Genomic DNA, 17,527 nt, shown 5'->3' on the forward strand with positions numbered 1-17,527 from the left:
ATACCTGGAAAGGTTGAAAGGTAGATAGAGGGTAAGTTGTACAGATGTGATTGACACCCATAAACTTCACCCAGATGTGCTCCAAGAAACCACAGTTTTTCGTATGTTCCTTTTAGAAGTACAGAAACTTACTACTCTATCACCTTGGCAAATGATGTGGATGTGAGTCCATCTGGTGTTTTCTACCTTAAACAAGAGTCACTACCCAATGAGTTATCCTTAGCTTACTCAGAAGGGAGGGCAAGTGAGGTGGTATCAGTTTGAGGTGTCTGTGGGGACTGGTCATGGAGAGAGATCAAGATCTGGGACATAGAGATCGTGCTTAATTACATACACATTCTTAGTGATGAAAAGACTAAAAGTGAGTATACACATACACGTGTGTGTGTGTGTGTGTATGTGTGCTCAGTCACGTCTGACTTTTTGTGACAGCAGGGATAGTAGCCCACCAGGCTCCTCTGTCCATGGAATTTTCCAGGCAAGAGTACTGGAGTGGGTTGTCATTTCCTACTCCAGGAGATCTTCCCAACCCAGGGATAGAACCCATGTCTCTTGCATCTCCTGCATTGGCAGGTGGGTTCTTTACCACTGAGCCACCTGGAAAAACCCATACACACATACACACATACATATAGAGATAAAGCCAAGCCACAACAGAGGTGTGACAGCGTCAGATCATTTTTCTCTGTGGCCCTACATTCTTAATTTACCTCTGTACCCTGCATATTAAAATGTCCATATCATGGACAGCTTAGTTATAATAACCTTATGCAAGAAACTCACTCGTAAGAAAAAGTATATGGATAGAACAGACTTGGAAGCTTAAGAAATACCTCCTTAGTGAGTGGGAGAAAGAGAGGTTGTCAAGATGCAGGATTTCTAGTAGAGTGATGCCAAGAATCTTTGCCCGTTGCTGTGTAACCATAGATGATTAAAAAGCTTTTATAACTCTGAATTAATGAATTAGGCTTATTGTTAGGTTCATTCAAAGTCCTATATAACAGTATATCCAAAGCTTAAGATCAGTAATACTGATCATTTCAGGGGATATTTGTAATATTCATAATATTTGAAATAAATGTGTTTTTAAATGTTTGATATGAGCACTACACTGGGCTTCCCAGGAGATGCAGTGATAAAGAATCTGCCTGCCAATGCAGGAGACACAGGAGATGCAGGTTTGATCCCTGGGTCAGGAAGATCCCCTGGAGGAGGAAGGGGCAACCCACTGTAGTTTTCTTGCCTGGAAAATTCCATGGACAGAGTTCTTGGGATCTCAAAGAGTTAGACACGACTAAGTACACACACACATGAGTACAACACTAAATTCAGTTGAAAGGAGATTGTCAAAGGATATTTCCAGAACTCTAGTAGGTATTAAAATTTGCCATTGTCCTATATCACTTGGTAATCTATCTGTAAGATCTTTGGGTCTGTTTTGGTAATCAGTGTTGGTTATGGTGATTTGCATTTTACTTTATACTTAGTAAGCACACACAATATTTTTTCCTTCTAGGGCCTAAAGCTGTGATTTCATTGCTTATCTGAAACAGCACCTTAAAGAAGCATATCCATCAAGGAGTTGCAGTAGATTTAGGGAAATCTTTGCTTTTTGTAGAAGCATATTTATAGAATAATATTTTGGATTCAAATAAAACATTAATGATTAAATTCAGCTATTTGTGATTAAACATGTTTCTTATATCTACATATGTATATGTATAAACACACAGTTATGTGTATTTTTGTGTATATTAAATATAATATTAAAGTTTTAATATTCAGGTTTTTAAAAGTATTCAATTTTTTAAAATAAAATATTTTACATATTTTAAAATTTTTTAAAAATTCATAAACTTAACAAACATTGGCTGTTTTCCTGATAATAGTTCCCCCTTTACTTCATGAAATAAAACTTTACAAATATATAGGCTACAGTGACTAATCCTTGATAATAAGGAATATATTCTACATTTCTTTGTTTCTGTGGTAGTTTACATGACTGTCTTAAACTTTGATGTTCTTAGTAATCATTTATCAATAATATGGGAATTATAAGAATATTTTAATTTAAAAGTTACTGTGCAGAGACTATTTCTAGAGTTGCAGGGATAGTTTTTCTGTTACCTTATTTCTACATATATATTATAAACTAGATGAGAGCAGAGACTGTAATGCTTGATTTCATGAATGGAATCATGCTTGATAAAGAAATTTAGCAGCAGCTGGTAGAATAGATTTGAAGGAGAGGCTCCAAGCAGGAGATGAATTACTTAAAATTAACTCTTTGATCACCCTTTCCTTCAAATTCCCCACTGGTTATCTTCCTGTTTATATCCTTCTCTTTAATCTGTTCCCTGTATGAACTTCTTGTTTTCCACCTACTCTTTAAGTGTCACCTTTTTGCAATATAGCAGTTACTATCTTCTAATAGTTAGATAAATCACTCATTTATGTCCTTCATCCCCAGTACAAGAAACATTGCTTCATGGTTGCAGGAAATTTTATTCCACCCTGACTTCCATTCTTTTTCCTTCCTTCCTTTCTCTCTTTCTCTATCTTTATTTCTGTCTCTTTATTTATTTTGGATCTATATCCACTAAAGCACATAATTGGAGCTCATTATGTATTCATGAAATACATGAACTCCCAGGACCTCTCTGTACTCTTCCCACTCTTTACATGGTTGATCTTATCATTCTCATAGTTTCAGCTACATCCATATGCAGATGGATATTAAGATACCTGGCTCCAGACCAAATTTCTTCACCGAATTTGGGACTCTTAATCTCAATATGCATTTATAAAACCACACCCATCGTCTCTTCCCTAAAACTAGCTCTTTTCTGCCAAAATGCCGGGTTAGACACTAGGAGTCATTCTTAACTCTTCCATTCGGTTCCTATCTCCAGTCAGCCAAACACCGAATATTACTGATTCTACATCCAAAATATTTTTCAAATCTGTTTTCTTTCATCAGTATTCTATTTCTCTACTACACATTGTCATAACTTATTGCCTGGGGTATTGTAACTGGAAACTTTGTATAACTCCTAGGGTTATTTCTTTAAAAATGTACTTTTAACAATGTCATTTCTCAGTCTAAAATACTTGATTACCTTTTCAAAATAAGTTAAAGCCCTTTGTTTTCAACAAGGCTCATGAGGCACTCAATAATCTGATCCATGACTATTTTTCAACTAGATTTCCTATTACTCTCTGCCTTAGACGTCATTCATATTTCTCCATATAGAATGTAGAATGTAGAATGCTATTTCCCGTCCTTGTATCTTTTATCAGCTTCTCTGAAGTGCCTTTCGCCTTCCCCATTTACCCAGCTAACTGACTCATTGTTTACGACTCGAGTAGCAGCCCTTCAACCCTCTTACCTAAACTGTGGCTTGTTTTAAGCATCACTCCTCAGTGCAGGTATCTAAAATGCATGTTGTTGATACCTGTAACCACAGTCTATAACCATATTATTGTATACATTTGGTCCATCTCTGCTCCTGGACTGTGAAATCTTTGAGGATGACAACCACCTTTTCAGCGCTGTGGTCCCAATTCCTAGGATAGTGGCTTGCACTTGCTCAATATATATTGATTGAGTGAATAAATAGATGAGGGATTGGAGAAATACCTTTGTCTATGCATGTGTGCTCAGTCATCTCCAACTCTTAGCAACCCTGCAGATTGTAGCCCACCAGGCTCCTCTGTCCGTGGAATTTTCCAGGCAAGAATACCGGATTGGGTTGCCACTCCCTTCTCCAGGGGATCTTCCTGACCCAGGGATCAAACCTGCAGTTTCTTGTGTCTCCTGCATTGCAGACGGCGTCTTTACCACTGCACCACATGGGAAGCTCATCTTTGCCGAGGGTAACCCTTTATACTTTAAAAGAGGTTGCCTCCTATTAAGAGGCGGGATGGAGTAACAGTGAACCTGGGAACCAGGGATATTAAATGGCAGAGAAGGTTAAGTGAATTAATTTCTCTAGGCCTCAGTTTTCCCATTGATAAAATGAGTATGCTCAATATTATAACTGTATTCATCCTTCCAGGTTCAACATTTTACCCGTTCCCTAGGGAAATACCCTGCAGAAGGAAATGGCAACCCACTCCAGTATTCTTGCCTGGAAAATCCCATGGACAGAGCAGTGTGGCAGGCTACCATCTATGGGGTCACGAAGAGTCGGACACGTCCGAGTGACTTCATTGTCTTTCATGTTAGGGAAATAGGGTAGTGTCTGGAAACATTTTGGTTGTCATAGCTATGGGGATGCTACTGACATCCAGTGGGTAGAGGTTAGGGATGCTGTTGAATGTCTTAAAATCCCCAGAACCAGCCCTCCCCAACCCCCACCAAAAAAAAAAAAAAATTATCTGATACCAAATGAGAAACTGCTTTGCTTACTCTGCCTATGTTTTTTAAAACGTTGACAGACATTCTATTATATAGCTGTCGTTTCTACTGCCCATCTCTTCCACAAGAAGTTAAGCTCTATGTGAAAAGGCAGACATTTTGTTTGTTTGCTAATTAAATAAGCATTAAGTGAATGAATAAATGACTGAATGGCAAAATACAGCAATGCTTGCTTCTGATCTGTTCATTAAAAGTTATAACGTAGATAATTTATCCATCTTTTATTTCATGCTGACAGGACAGGAGAACTGGGAAACTTGACGGCTCCTTGTAATGCCCACTGTAACTGCCTGCGATCGTATTATTATCCCGTGTGTGGAGGAAATGGAGTCCAGTATTTTTCTCCCTGCTATGCAGGTTGTACACAATCTGTTTCCAAAATACATCCAAAGGTAACTTGTGTTTGCTCCTTTACTACTGTACGAGGCAGTATGTTTATGTATTTCTGGATGCCCTTCTATCTTCCTCCAGTGGAGTTATGCTATGACCAGTCTCTTCTCGCTGGCCTACCGCCTCCATTCAGAAGCCAGGCATAAAGTTTCAGTTGAGTGAAATGAGTCAGCTCTAGAGCTCTGCTGTACAGCATTGTACCTACAGTCAATAATAATGCATTATACACTTAAAATTCATTGTTGTTCTTGCTTTAATTTTTTAAAAAGGCCCCAACCTCTCCCATTTTTTATGCCTCAGATTCAATTACTGTCATGACAGTTCTTCACATATATCTTTAAACATCACTTCCGAAATATTATTTACCTTTTTACATTAAAAAATTTTTTTTCAACTATACTGTATGTCCCTTGAAGTCAGGAAACTTCTCTTATTCTTACTAAGTACATTGTATATAATAAAAACTGAATAAATATTTGTTTTTAATTGATAAACAATGGACACATTAAAAAATATACAAATCACTAACCCATTCTCAAGTGCAAAGTTACTTTTGGTAGTGGATTAGAATGCATATTAGCTTACCTGAATATTATTTATTTTAAATTCAATTAAATCATTAAAAAAAAATCCCATAGAATTTTGTTGTACTACATCTACAATCTAAAAATTCTATCTTCATTAAATTTAAAAGCCTTGAGAAAAATAATATTCACATTACTAGTAGTACATAATAGGTTATGTTATATGTTAACAGATAATGTGATAACTTTGAAAAGATCTGAGGGAAATATATGATATAAAAGACTACGATGAATAAGATACATAAGAATTATATGACAAAACAGCACAATATTGGTTATTTGAAATATGGATTAGTGATATGGCATTTTTTTTTCCTATATGAAGATAAGTTTAAGATCACAAAATTACTTCATATTTCTTTTAGAACTAACATGGATATCTGTGTGTGTGTGGTTATACATATTTATATGTTCATATATACACACACAAATATGTCTGTGCATATGTGTACCTATCTAATGATTTTGTGTGTGATAAATACATTGAACATTTATCTCAGCAGAGATGTAGGATTTCATTTTTCTGCTGGGGGTAAACCAGAATGTGGGAAAGAGTATACATTTTTTTCATATTATCTAGCTTCAATTCAGTTCAGTTCAGTTGCTCAGTCGTGTCCGACTGCAACCCCATGAACTGCAGCACGACAGGCTTCCCTGTCCATCACCAACTCCTGGAGCTTACTAGATTTAAAAATAGTTTAAATTTTGCTTATTAGATTTAAAAATAGTGGTATAAGAATATTGAAAATATGGCAGAAAAAAATGTGATAAATCATAGCAGGTTTAATAGACTTCATTGACATGTGCAGTTTTAATCCTTGGAATAAAACCAATTAATTAGATCACTACCATAAAGTTCCTATAAAAACTTAGGAAAGACATCAGGAAGATTTTTAAAGCCCCAGAACTGAGGTTTACCATACCTTCAAATCTGTGGACATTTGGGGAGGCTTTAGTTTCAAAACAGGTTGAAAAAATTAGGTATTTGTGTCAGTTATAAGGAATCAAATTCCACAAGTGAGCATGGTGCATATCACAGGTTCAGAACTATCTAGAAGGTAAACTGTTTCTTTGAGAAGCAGATAAGTAGGTAGCTTTTTCCTGTATATTAAAATAATCAAAAAAATATCAGTAAGTGCTACTAATTAACTTCAGTTAGAAGATTATGATAAGGAATTAAATTGTTGGAAGGGTTTTATCCACATATCAAAATGTATAGACACAAATAACATCCTGCACAAGGAAACCAAAATAAATGAATAAATAAATAAGTAAATAAATAAAAAATTCTAATACCCAGAGCACACCTGAAATGGTATTGGTCATTTTGACATGGTTAATTCAATATTTGTATTTGTCACCATATATTATCATTACCGTTTTAAACAGTAAAATTGTCTTCTAGGGATTGTTTTAGAAAAGCAAGTTAGTTTGACTTCCAAATTTTCTATTTGTCCTGGTTTTTTTTTATGCCCAGCTAATCCATGTAACAACTCATTTTTTCACTGGATTTTTTAAATGAAATATTTTAGATAGGCAAAAATGCATTAATAATAATGTAATAAAGAACTGTACACATTTGTTCACAGAAATAGAATATATTTCATACCAGTGGTCTAAACGACAGAAACAGATGCTAACTAACAGCTATCTATATTATAGGCAACTGTATATTTTTTTATGTAAGGGAGTTGTAAAATTTCATTAGGATAGAAAATACTGCTTTCAGTTTTTCTTCTTAATATTTCTAAAGGCTCCATTATTTCATTATTTGATGTATCTGGTTGCTGAGTCCATAACAGTCATTTTAGGAATGTCACCTCCACATCTGGGTTTCCTGAATCAGTCCCAGTGGTTTCTGGCCTTCGGGGCAATGAAAGCACTGATTCACCTTGACTTCTCTAGCTCTGCTCCAACTTTACTGTGGCCTTAAACATAGACAAAGATTTGTAGTGAGGATAAAGTTGAGATGTAAAAAGCCTTTGCAAAATGATTATGCCTCACTTTTCATACACCTGAATTATTTTCCTACAAAAGTAATACTTGTGATTTTTTTTAATTTTTAATTTTATTTTATTTTTAAACTTTACATAATTGTATTAGTTTTGTCAAATATCAAAATGAATCCGCCACAGGTATACATGTGTTCCCCATCCTGAACCCTCCTCCCTCCTCCCTCCCCATACCATCCCTCTGGGTCGTCCCAGTGCACTAGCCCCAATCATCCGGTATCGTGTATCCAACCTGGACTGGCGACTCGTTTCATACATGATATTTTACATGTTTCAATGCCATTCTCCCAAATCTTCCCACCCTCTCCCTCTACCACAGAGTCCATAAGACTGTTCTATACATCAGTGTCTCTTTTGCTGTCTCGTATACAGGGTTATTGTTACCATGTTTCAAAATTCCATATATATGTGTTAGTATACTGTATTGGTGTTTTTCTTTCTGGCTTACTTCACTCTGTATAATAGGCTCCAGTTTCATCCACCTCATTAAAACTGATTCAAATGTATTCTTTTTAATGGCTGAGTAATACTCCATTGTGTATATGCACCATAGTTTTCTTATCCATTCATCTGCTGATGGACATCTAGGTTGCTTCCATGTCCTGGCTATTATAAACAGTGCTGCGATGAACATTGGGGTACACGTGTCTCTTTCCCTTCTGATTTCCTCAGTGTGTATGCCCAGCAGTGGGATTGCTGGATCATAAGGCACTTCTATTTCCAGTTTTTTAAGGAATCGCCACACTGTTCTCCATAGTGGCTGTACTAGTTTGCATTCCCACCATTTTTACTTTCCAACATATCATGCTATTATAGTATACATGTATATATACATGTATATGTGTATACATATATTAAATAGTTAATTTTTATATGTAAAATAACCTTTAGGATAATGTAATAACTTCTGTTTTTTTGTTTATGGTAAATATGTCATCTTAAGATGGATACAGTTTCCTTTTTTAGAAAATTAAAGTAAAAAGTTCAGTTGAAAGCAGTATTTTTTTCCCCCAAACTCTTGTATTATTTAATTTTACTGTGGCAAACACTTAAAATGTTCTTTCAAGCTAGCATAGATAGTGAGATTGTCACAATGCATGCTTTTCTTTGTATCATAATAATGGAAAAGAAGAAAACTAGCAGGAAAACTGTTTGAGCAATTGAATAGTTCTATTGAAAGCAGTCTAGAGTGTGTGTGTGTGTGTGTGTGCACTCCACTGTGTCTGACTCTTTGTGACCCCTTGGACTGTAACCAACCAGGCTCCTCTGTCCATGGGATTCTCCAGGGAAAGATACTGGAGTGGGTTGCCATTCTCTCTCCAGAGGATCTTCCTGACCCAGGGATTGAATCTGGGTCTCCAGCATTGCAGGCAGATTCTTTACCATCTGAGCCACCAGGGAAGCCCCCTAGATCATCTAATAGTTATATTCTTGTCAATTTGTCTTATAAGACATGAATCAGTAACAGGTTACAAGTTAAAATCATAGACACATAAGTCAAATACAGAGTATTCTACTTTGTAAATATGGCCCTTTGTTTTCAGTTGCTTAATTTCTTAAGGGTTATCATTGTTTGTTGTGTTTGAATTAAGATTGTGTAAGAGTGTTTGCCATGTCTAGAAATCACTTAATTTGCAATGATAAAATATGTTTTCAAGATAAGCACTTTCCATATGTTTATGTCTAATATTTCTAGGTATATTATAACTGTTCATGTATTGAAGGGGAAATTCATATAACACCTACTCCATCAAGTGTTAGTCTTGAAGCTCAAGCTGGAAAGTGTTCAAGTCAATGTAAAAACTTGCCCCCATTCCTTGGCGTTTTCTTTGCTGCAATTGTTTTTACCTTCATGGCTGGTACTCCTATAACTGTGTCCATCCTAAGGTATGTGTTACATTGTGAAATTTGCTATCCCTAAGGCAACATGTTGAATGAAAAAGAAAATGGACTCAGGGATGCATTTGGGGTTTATATTGACTGTTGGTTCCGTTACTAATTCAGTGCTCACTAGATCATTAGTTCTATGGCATTGGAAGAGCTACCTCATTGAACCTGAGATGTTTGAGGCTTTAATGAGATCATGGTTGTGAAAGTGTCTTAACATTACCTACTTGACATCTGTTCAATGCTATTTTCTTTGCTCCTGTAATGAGGCTTCAGTTGTAAGCTGTGGTTATGATCAGTTGTATTTGAGTATGATGGAAATGGCAGTGCATTCCACATGTCAGAATCAGACTGATGGGCATTCTGCCTTATACAGTAGGTGCTGTTATAGTAAACCTTCCCATAAACAGTAAAAACGCTGCCTGTCACCGGGCTCTTCACAGTGTTTCATAGTTTCATTGCCTCTTCCTTCTTGTGTGTGTGTGTGTGTGTGTGTGTGTTAGTCATTCAGTTGTATCCTACTCTTTTATTTTAATTAATTTATTTTTTTAATTAAAGGATAATTGCTTTACAGAATTTTGTTGTTTTCTGTTGAACATCAACATGAATCAGCCATAGGTGTACATATCCCCTCCGTCTTGAACCTCCTCTTTGCAACCCCACGATCTATAGCCCCCCAGGCTCCTCTGTTCATGGGATTTTCCAGGCAAGAGTACTGGAGTGTGTTGCCTTTCCCTTCTCCAGGGGATCTTCCCAACCCAGGGACTGAACCCAGGTCTCCTGCATTGGGACATGGATTCTTTATCATCTGAGCTATAAAATATTTCCTATTTGCCCTTTTATAAGCTCATCAGCCTTTCTTTTATATTTCCTAACAAACTAGTTTTTTTCCCTCTTCAGTCTTTGTTTCTTGATACTCAGTCACTACCTTTCCACATACTTTTTGACAAGTGGAAACTTTAGAGATTTTGTCTAAAAACATGAAGTAGTCTGTTAATATTACACCTATTTTATCTACATCACCATTTACCTACATATTTGTTTTTTAAAGACTGATCTCCTTTATCTCCTGTCTAACTCTCTTGTGTGCCAACATCATGTCTCATCCATCTTTGAGAGTTATTACTGAAAAGACTTATTGTGGAATCAAATCGAATATCAGAAACTGTTTTACACTGACTCTAATTTGTAATTTTAACTCACAGGTGTAATTTCTGTCTCAATGCTAGTAAGAGAGTAAGAATTATTTGCTTGCAACTTAAGTCATGTAACTTGTAACATACAGAATAATCAAATAGTCAAGAAGAAATAGTCTGGTTAATGAATGTCCTTTCTCCTTTATGTTTGGTGTTATTCCTACATATTCTGTGTATTTGTTAAAACTCATTTGACTCTCTTTGGTATTATTTGCACTATTTTAGTTTAGATAAAATTTTTCTTCTCTTACAATTCCAGAAAGGTTGAACTGTATATAAGCTGTTATAAATAATTGTTTACTTCCTATGTATAATGTTTGCTTTAATCTAGAAATGTTGAGCTCATATAAAAATGAATTTTCTCAAAGAGTAAATATACTATACAACTATTTTTTGTCTCCTATGCATTAAATATCTCCAGGTGTGTTAATCAAAGGCAGCGATCTCTAGCATTGGGAATACAGTGTACATTGCTTCGATTATTAGGTATGTCATCTTTCTAAGTGCATTGGTAACTGCTGACTATTTTTATTCCTTACTGTTAATTGATTTATTTACTTACAATATGTGCCAATAAAACAATTAGTTTATTTGTAGTGGGCAACTACATAATTGTCTTTGAAGAAAACTATCTTCCACTATTCAAGATGTAGTATTTATATATCACATAAAAAGATATAGACTTTACTTTTTACCTGATTGATTCCCTGTTGTTTCCAATTCTGTTGCAAATATAATGCTAAAGAGTATATTTATTTAAAATATGACATATGATCACCAGCACATTTCTAACACAGCACAGTAAAAGACAAATTTTTTGTTTATTCACATAAAACCTACTACCAACCTAAATTATGATAAAATCTTATTTATTGCCATTGTAATTCCTTTTTTTCCCTGTATTTAACTCCATTTGGGACATAATCTTCTTGCATTAGCAGTGAAAAATAATGAGTTTGTATGTTTCAATAAAAACTGTACTGTAAATATTGTGTCTAGTTAAAAATTGATGAAAGAAATAACTTAAGCCCCCCAAAATGTAAGATTCAAGATATAGGAAGAATAATAAGACAGCAACATAATTATTTGTGTGTATAATTTTACATATAATATTATACACTGCCGGGAGCCAACGAGAGGCACTCCACTCATGGCAAAGGTCATGAGGAAGGAGGCTCGGCATACGCAAAGGTGGGATCGAGCCTCAGGAGTCCCCCTGGATATTCTCGAGCATCTACCCCCAAAATACCAGAGTCTGCCTACTTTACTGCTTTGTGCTCTCACCTCTGACTTTACAGGGGGCTGTCCCCCACCACCATCTCACTCTCTCTGATAAAGAGTTAACTTACAGCTCCAGTTAATAAGTTCCTGGGCATTAGGAGTGTTTAAATCCAACCCCCTCAGATAGTTCTCTAACTTGCCTGACAAGTTTACCCGGACTCCTACAGCTATGCATACGATTGTTTACAATCTCCCAGCCTTGAGAGGCATGGGAAGCTTAAGATATTCAAATAGCTTAGAGCCTCTCAGAGAGATAGAAACTGTCAGAATAAAACTAGTAAAAGATTTCATTGATGAGCCAATGCTTGCTGCCAAGTTTCCACATCCCCCGTACTGTATCCTTGAATGTGTATTAATTAATATAGTTGGTATGTAGAAAAAATAAGTAGTGGCCTTGGTGTTGGCAACTTTAGACCCTTAAAGTAATAAATTCTTTCCTTTGTTGTAAACCCACTGCACCTCTGCCCTATAGGAATGCAACTTTATCTAACACCTTCGGAGGATGGCGCCAAACCTTAAAATAATTACTCTTAGAGAAAATAAGTCTTATGGTTGACAAACCTTTGTCAAGAGTCATAAAATGTTAATAGGCCTTCTGGCCAGAAGATGATGTAAATCACCTAAACCATTTGTATAAGATAAGTTTGCAGAAAAGAAACTCTGGTTTTCAATAAGGATCAAAGACTGCTGATTTTGTATGATTTCACATCCCCTATTATCCTCTATGTGTAACTTAGGGTATAAAAGCCCCTGTTGAAAATAAAGCTACGGGCCTTGCTCACCAAAGCTTGTTCTCCCCATGTCATTCTTTTTCTCAATTTCTGTCTGAAGTTTCCATCTGGAGCGTGGAGGTCCTCTGCAACCATTTATTTGCCTGGGCTCCTAAGACCCATTCGAGAAGGTGTCTAAGGTGGGGCACCTTCCGCTATTCGAGAGGCTATGCGGCCTCCGTGGTCATAGCTAACCTGGTGTCACAGGTTATATTGATTTTCCGCGTAAACCAAGCTACTCAGCCTCTTTTCTCCACTGAATTTTCCTACTGAGCTATCCTCATGCTATTACTCTTTATATCTCCAATTAATATTTAAATAAATCGCCGACGCCGTCTCTCCTTCGAATACCCTGGATACACATAATGTTACAATTGTTTATAAAAATGAAAACCAAAAGCAGGGAACATTAGAGATCCCCTAGACCAATTTTCCCCTTTTTTAGATGAATAAATTAAGGACCTGAGAGATCCAGGGATTTGCCCATAGTTGTACAATTAATGGTGAACTCAACATGTTAGTGTGAATATGTTTGTGCATGTACACTCCCATGCACATACATGTCAGTGTATGTATGTATATACAGTGTATATATATATATATATGTATACTCACACAACCATATTACTTTACATGAACATGTACACATATACATACACATAATACATATGCTGAAGTTTAGGAGACTTATTCCATGCATCAGATATTTATTTTGATTTTTTTTAAAATATAATAGGTAATTTCAAAGACATTTATTAGAAAAGCAATGAACAAAAATATTTCTTTAAATATTAACCCATTAACATTTATTAATGTTTTATTTATTTAATAGCAAATAATATATTATTATTTATTTATTATATATCATTTATTATTTATTAATTAATAAATAAAGTAATATTTATTAATGTATTAATATAAAATAGATTAATAAGATGTTTATTAAAATAAATTTTGAATTGACCTGAAATATATAATAATTATCTATAATTATTTTAGAATGTTTTATCTGTGTTTCTTTATATTCCTATCACGTGCACATGAACTGATTCATTTGTAGGATAGACAGATTAATACCTGTTTCCCATTTATGTAGAAAATATATGTAAAAAACCCTGTTACTGTAAACTATAACCTTCACTCATGTATTTTACATGTGATTTATTTTAGGCACCATACCTGGACCTATTATATTTGGCAGCACAATAGACAGCACATGTATTCTCTGGGATATTAACGAATGTGGAAATAAAGGAGCTTGCTGGATTTATAATAACGTCAGGATGGCCTATATGCTAGTGGCCATAAGTAAGTGGTGACTTCTTGATAACTTTGCAGTAAATGGATTATGACAAGAGAAAAGATATCTTATTGTTTCTTACTTAGGTTTTGACATGTTTTGGTCCATGCAGTTGGACTGTCCTTTAGTCTTGAAGCAGAGAACAGTTATCAAAGCATGTTTTAAAAGGCCATGTCTAGAGTCTGTGAGGCACAGTCCAAGATAGAAGGGAGTAACATTTTAGCTGTCCTTGCATCACATATTATATAATTTTCTTTTACCAATTTTTCTCAAATTTTTTTGGAAAGTATAACAAAAAGCTAAAAGAGAATTCTGAGAAACTGGAATGACTGTCATCTAAGCACTTGGGCTTTGGAGAGCACATAGAGCCTAGGTCAGGATGTATTCTTGGCTCTAAGGTACTTCCTAAGAGATCTTTTTATGATATAACAGGTTAGCTGTGATGTTTAACCCATTTTGCCTTCAGTAGATAAAATTAGAAAATTTAAAAACAACCTAAGAAATTGTGCTTAGTTGCTCAGTTGTGTCCGACTCTTTGTGACCCTGTGGACTGTAGCCCACCAGGCTCTTCTGTCCATGGGGATTCTCAGGGCAAGAATACTGGAGGGGGTTGCCATGCCCTCCTCAAGGGGATTTCCCAACACAGGGATTGAACCCAGGTCTCCTGCATTCTAGGCAGATTCTTTACTGTCTGAGCCACCAGGGAAGCCCATGAATACTGCAGTGGGTAGCCTGTCCATTCTCCAGGGGAACTTCCCAGCCCAGGAATTGAACGAGGGTCTCCTGCATTGCAGGTGGATGCTTTACCAACTGAGCTATCAGGGAAGCCCCTTATTTCTCCTACATGTGTTTAAATTCAGAATATGCTGTCTGAATTTATAATGACAGAATAATAAATTATCCACTGAAGAAATAAATACATAAATCTAGGAAAACAATGAGATGATAAATATTGACTAAAATCGGCAAAATTAATCTTCCCATCACTTTTACCTGTTAAGAAACATTTTTTATTCAGTGTATTTTTATGCTTAAAAAATTATTTAAGTGGTTATGTTTATACTTTTTGACCAAAAATGTAGATAATTAATTTTTCTTTTACCTGCTGCTACTGCTGCTAAGTCGCTTCAGTCATGTCTGAGTCTCTGCGACCCCATAGACAGCAGCCCACCAGGCTCCCCTGTCCCTGGGATTCTCCAGGCAAGAACACTGGAGTGGGTTGCCATTTCCTTCTCCAATGCATGAAAGGAAAAGTGAAAGTGAAGTCGCTCAGTCATGTCCGACCCTTAGCGACCCCATGGACTGCAGCCTACCAGGCTCCTCCGTCCATGGGATTTTCAAGGCAAGAGTACTGGAGTGGGGTGCCTTCTACTCAGTGATAAATATGAGAATTCCTCCACCAGAAACATATGTACCTTTAAGTATTCCAAAAATATTATAATAATAGTACCTATAATTAGTATAAATCTAGAAATGCTTAGCTCAATGAGTATTTCTGTTTCTCAAATGCCCAGTTTGAGTAAAATATTAACGATTAATACAAATTAGTTACTGCAAAAACTACAATGTGAGGTCATTTAATATATTTAGGTAGCACTTAGATGCTTGTACTCTGACCAGAAATAGTTTCTTTAAAGAGAAAGAGCCTCTTTTTAATTTTTAAAACTTTGGTAAGAAAGGTGATATTCTTTCAAAAAACTCTCAGAGTTCTTTGAAAATAAATTGAAGCCTGTGATGTGAATCTAAATGTTTCATATTTTTAGTTGATGCTTAAAGGTAAATTTTAAGTATTGAATATTATATATTACCAAAGAGACTTTCTCCTAAGAACTCTGAAGCTTTTTTTATTTTTAGAATTACTTTTCATCATGGACACAAAAATGTTGCAACTGATTATTCAGGTTCAATGATGATGTAAGCTGTCAGTATCTTTCCTTGGTTAAGAATGTACATGCTGTGTATGCTATGCTATGCTGAGTCCCTTCAGTCATGTCCGACTCTTTGCAACCCTGTGAACTGTAGCCCACCAGGTTCCTCTGTCCATGGATTCTCCAGGCAAGAATAGTGGAGTGGATTGCCATGCCCTTCTCCAGAAGAATGTACAATCATAGCCAAAAATAGAATAGTTATTGTATATTTTCGTTGTTTAGAAAAAAGAATACTCATTCATTGATTTGTAGATGATGTTCTATTGAAAACTATCACCTTTCTTACTAAAGTTTTAAAAATTAAAAACATAAAACTAATTGCCTGTATACTCCTTTTTTTAACGCGAAAGTGAAAGTTTTTTTATGTAGTGAGATTCTATTCATGAAGAATTTTCAATGAGGATCAATTTTTGTAATAATTAAAGCCTAAAATCCATGATTAATTATTGTTTTTCTACTTAGGTGTTATTTGTAAAATTATCACTGTTTTCTTCAATGGACTTGCAGTCTTTTTGTATAAACCACCACCATCAGTCACAGATGTGGCATTTCAAAATCAGAATGCAGTTTTGACTGCGGTTTCATTAGAATGTGATCTCAACAAAGCAGGGAATGACGGATGAAACAGCAAAAGAGAAGATTGAAAATCGGCCTGCATTTGTAAGAATTCATGTTATCACTGCAGCATTAACTATCCAATATGGGCAACATATTTTAGAAACTGGTTTTTTATAATTAAATGTTTTTCTTTTATATGTATGAACTCTGAATTTGTTTTTGTTTTAATATAAGAAACAGACCTGTGCCTTCAAAGCCCATCAAAAGCGTCAGAACACACACACACACACACACACACACAGATGAAATCCCCAGCTAATAAACAATACTAGAAAGAAAAAGCCAATGTTTGCTTAACAGTTTACATTTTAAAACCAAAGTGATGTTTCTATCCCTCTTACAACTTGTTTTATTTTAATTATCATTGTCAGTAGTTTGGCCTTTTTAAGAAAATTCATGGTGTAAAAATTTAAATATATCTAGTCTAAGTTCTAAGTTTCAAGAACTATTATTGAAAGAACATGAATTTAAAACCATTTAAATAATATTATTTGTTTTTACATTTATATGTACTAGTCTGTCCTTGATTTATTATAGACAGTTAGTGAACTGTTAGAGTGTGGGTTACTTATCTTTTTTGTGTCCCAGTACATAGTGCATTCAGAAATATTGGCATTCTATACACATATCTTCACTTTAACTCAAGAATTCCAGGAAGTGATTTGTTGATATTGCTGATTTTTAACATTTTTATTATTCTGTGATAGTATTATTCAGTTCCATGTCTTCCAGAGGAAGGTGCCAGCTTCAGTAAAGTGCCAATTAGATAGGAAAAGATTTCTTTTTTTTAAAAAAATGGCTTATGTCCATTTTATTGATTTTCTTTAAAAAGCTTTCTTCATGAACTATGATCAGTGTTTATATACTCAGTAGCTCAACTTTTCTCGTTTGAAAAACAGATCACCTAGTACATTACTTAGCACATAAGCAGTGCTTTGCTTATAGTAGGCATGTATTATTGTTTGGTTAAAACATTAAACTGTACTTTTAACTAATCTGTGTATTTAAAGATTAAGTATTTCACATATATAGCATTATAATTCCATTTTTTCAGCTCAGACTTCAGCCAACTTTGTGTACTCAGAATTGTGGAGGAAATACATCAGTAAACATCAATAGAAATAACTTCTACCTGGTCAAG

General features: G+C 35.2%; 1 protein-coding gene across 1 annotated transcript in view; it reads left to right on the forward strand.

Annotated features, from left to right (window-relative positions):
* The window catches only part of SLCO4C1 (solute carrier organic anion transporter family member 4C1), an 84,952-nt gene extending 68,311 nt beyond the window's left edge, over positions 1–16,641 (forward strand). The window contains exons 9-13 of the mRNA XM_027545527.1: positions 4,659–4,812; positions 9,103–9,293; positions 10,911–10,975; positions 13,711–13,848; positions 16,231–16,641. Of these exons, the coding sequence (XP_027401328.1) occupies positions 4,659–4,812; positions 9,103–9,293; positions 10,911–10,975; positions 13,711–13,848; positions 16,231–16,391 (709 nt within the window). The 3' untranslated portion in view covers positions 16,392–16,641. The remainder of the gene's footprint in view (positions 1–4,658; positions 4,813–9,102; positions 9,294–10,910; positions 10,976–13,710; positions 13,849–16,230) is intronic.
* Positions 16,642–17,527: the final 886 nt, after the last annotated feature.

Source organism: Bos indicus x Bos taurus, chromosome 7 (assembly GCF_003369695.1).
Source record: "Bos indicus x Bos taurus breed Angus x Brahman F1 hybrid chromosome 7, Bos_hybrid_MaternalHap_v2.0, whole genome shotgun sequence".
Lineage (NCBI taxonomy): Eukaryota > Metazoa > Chordata > Mammalia > Artiodactyla > Bovidae > Bos > Bos indicus x Bos taurus.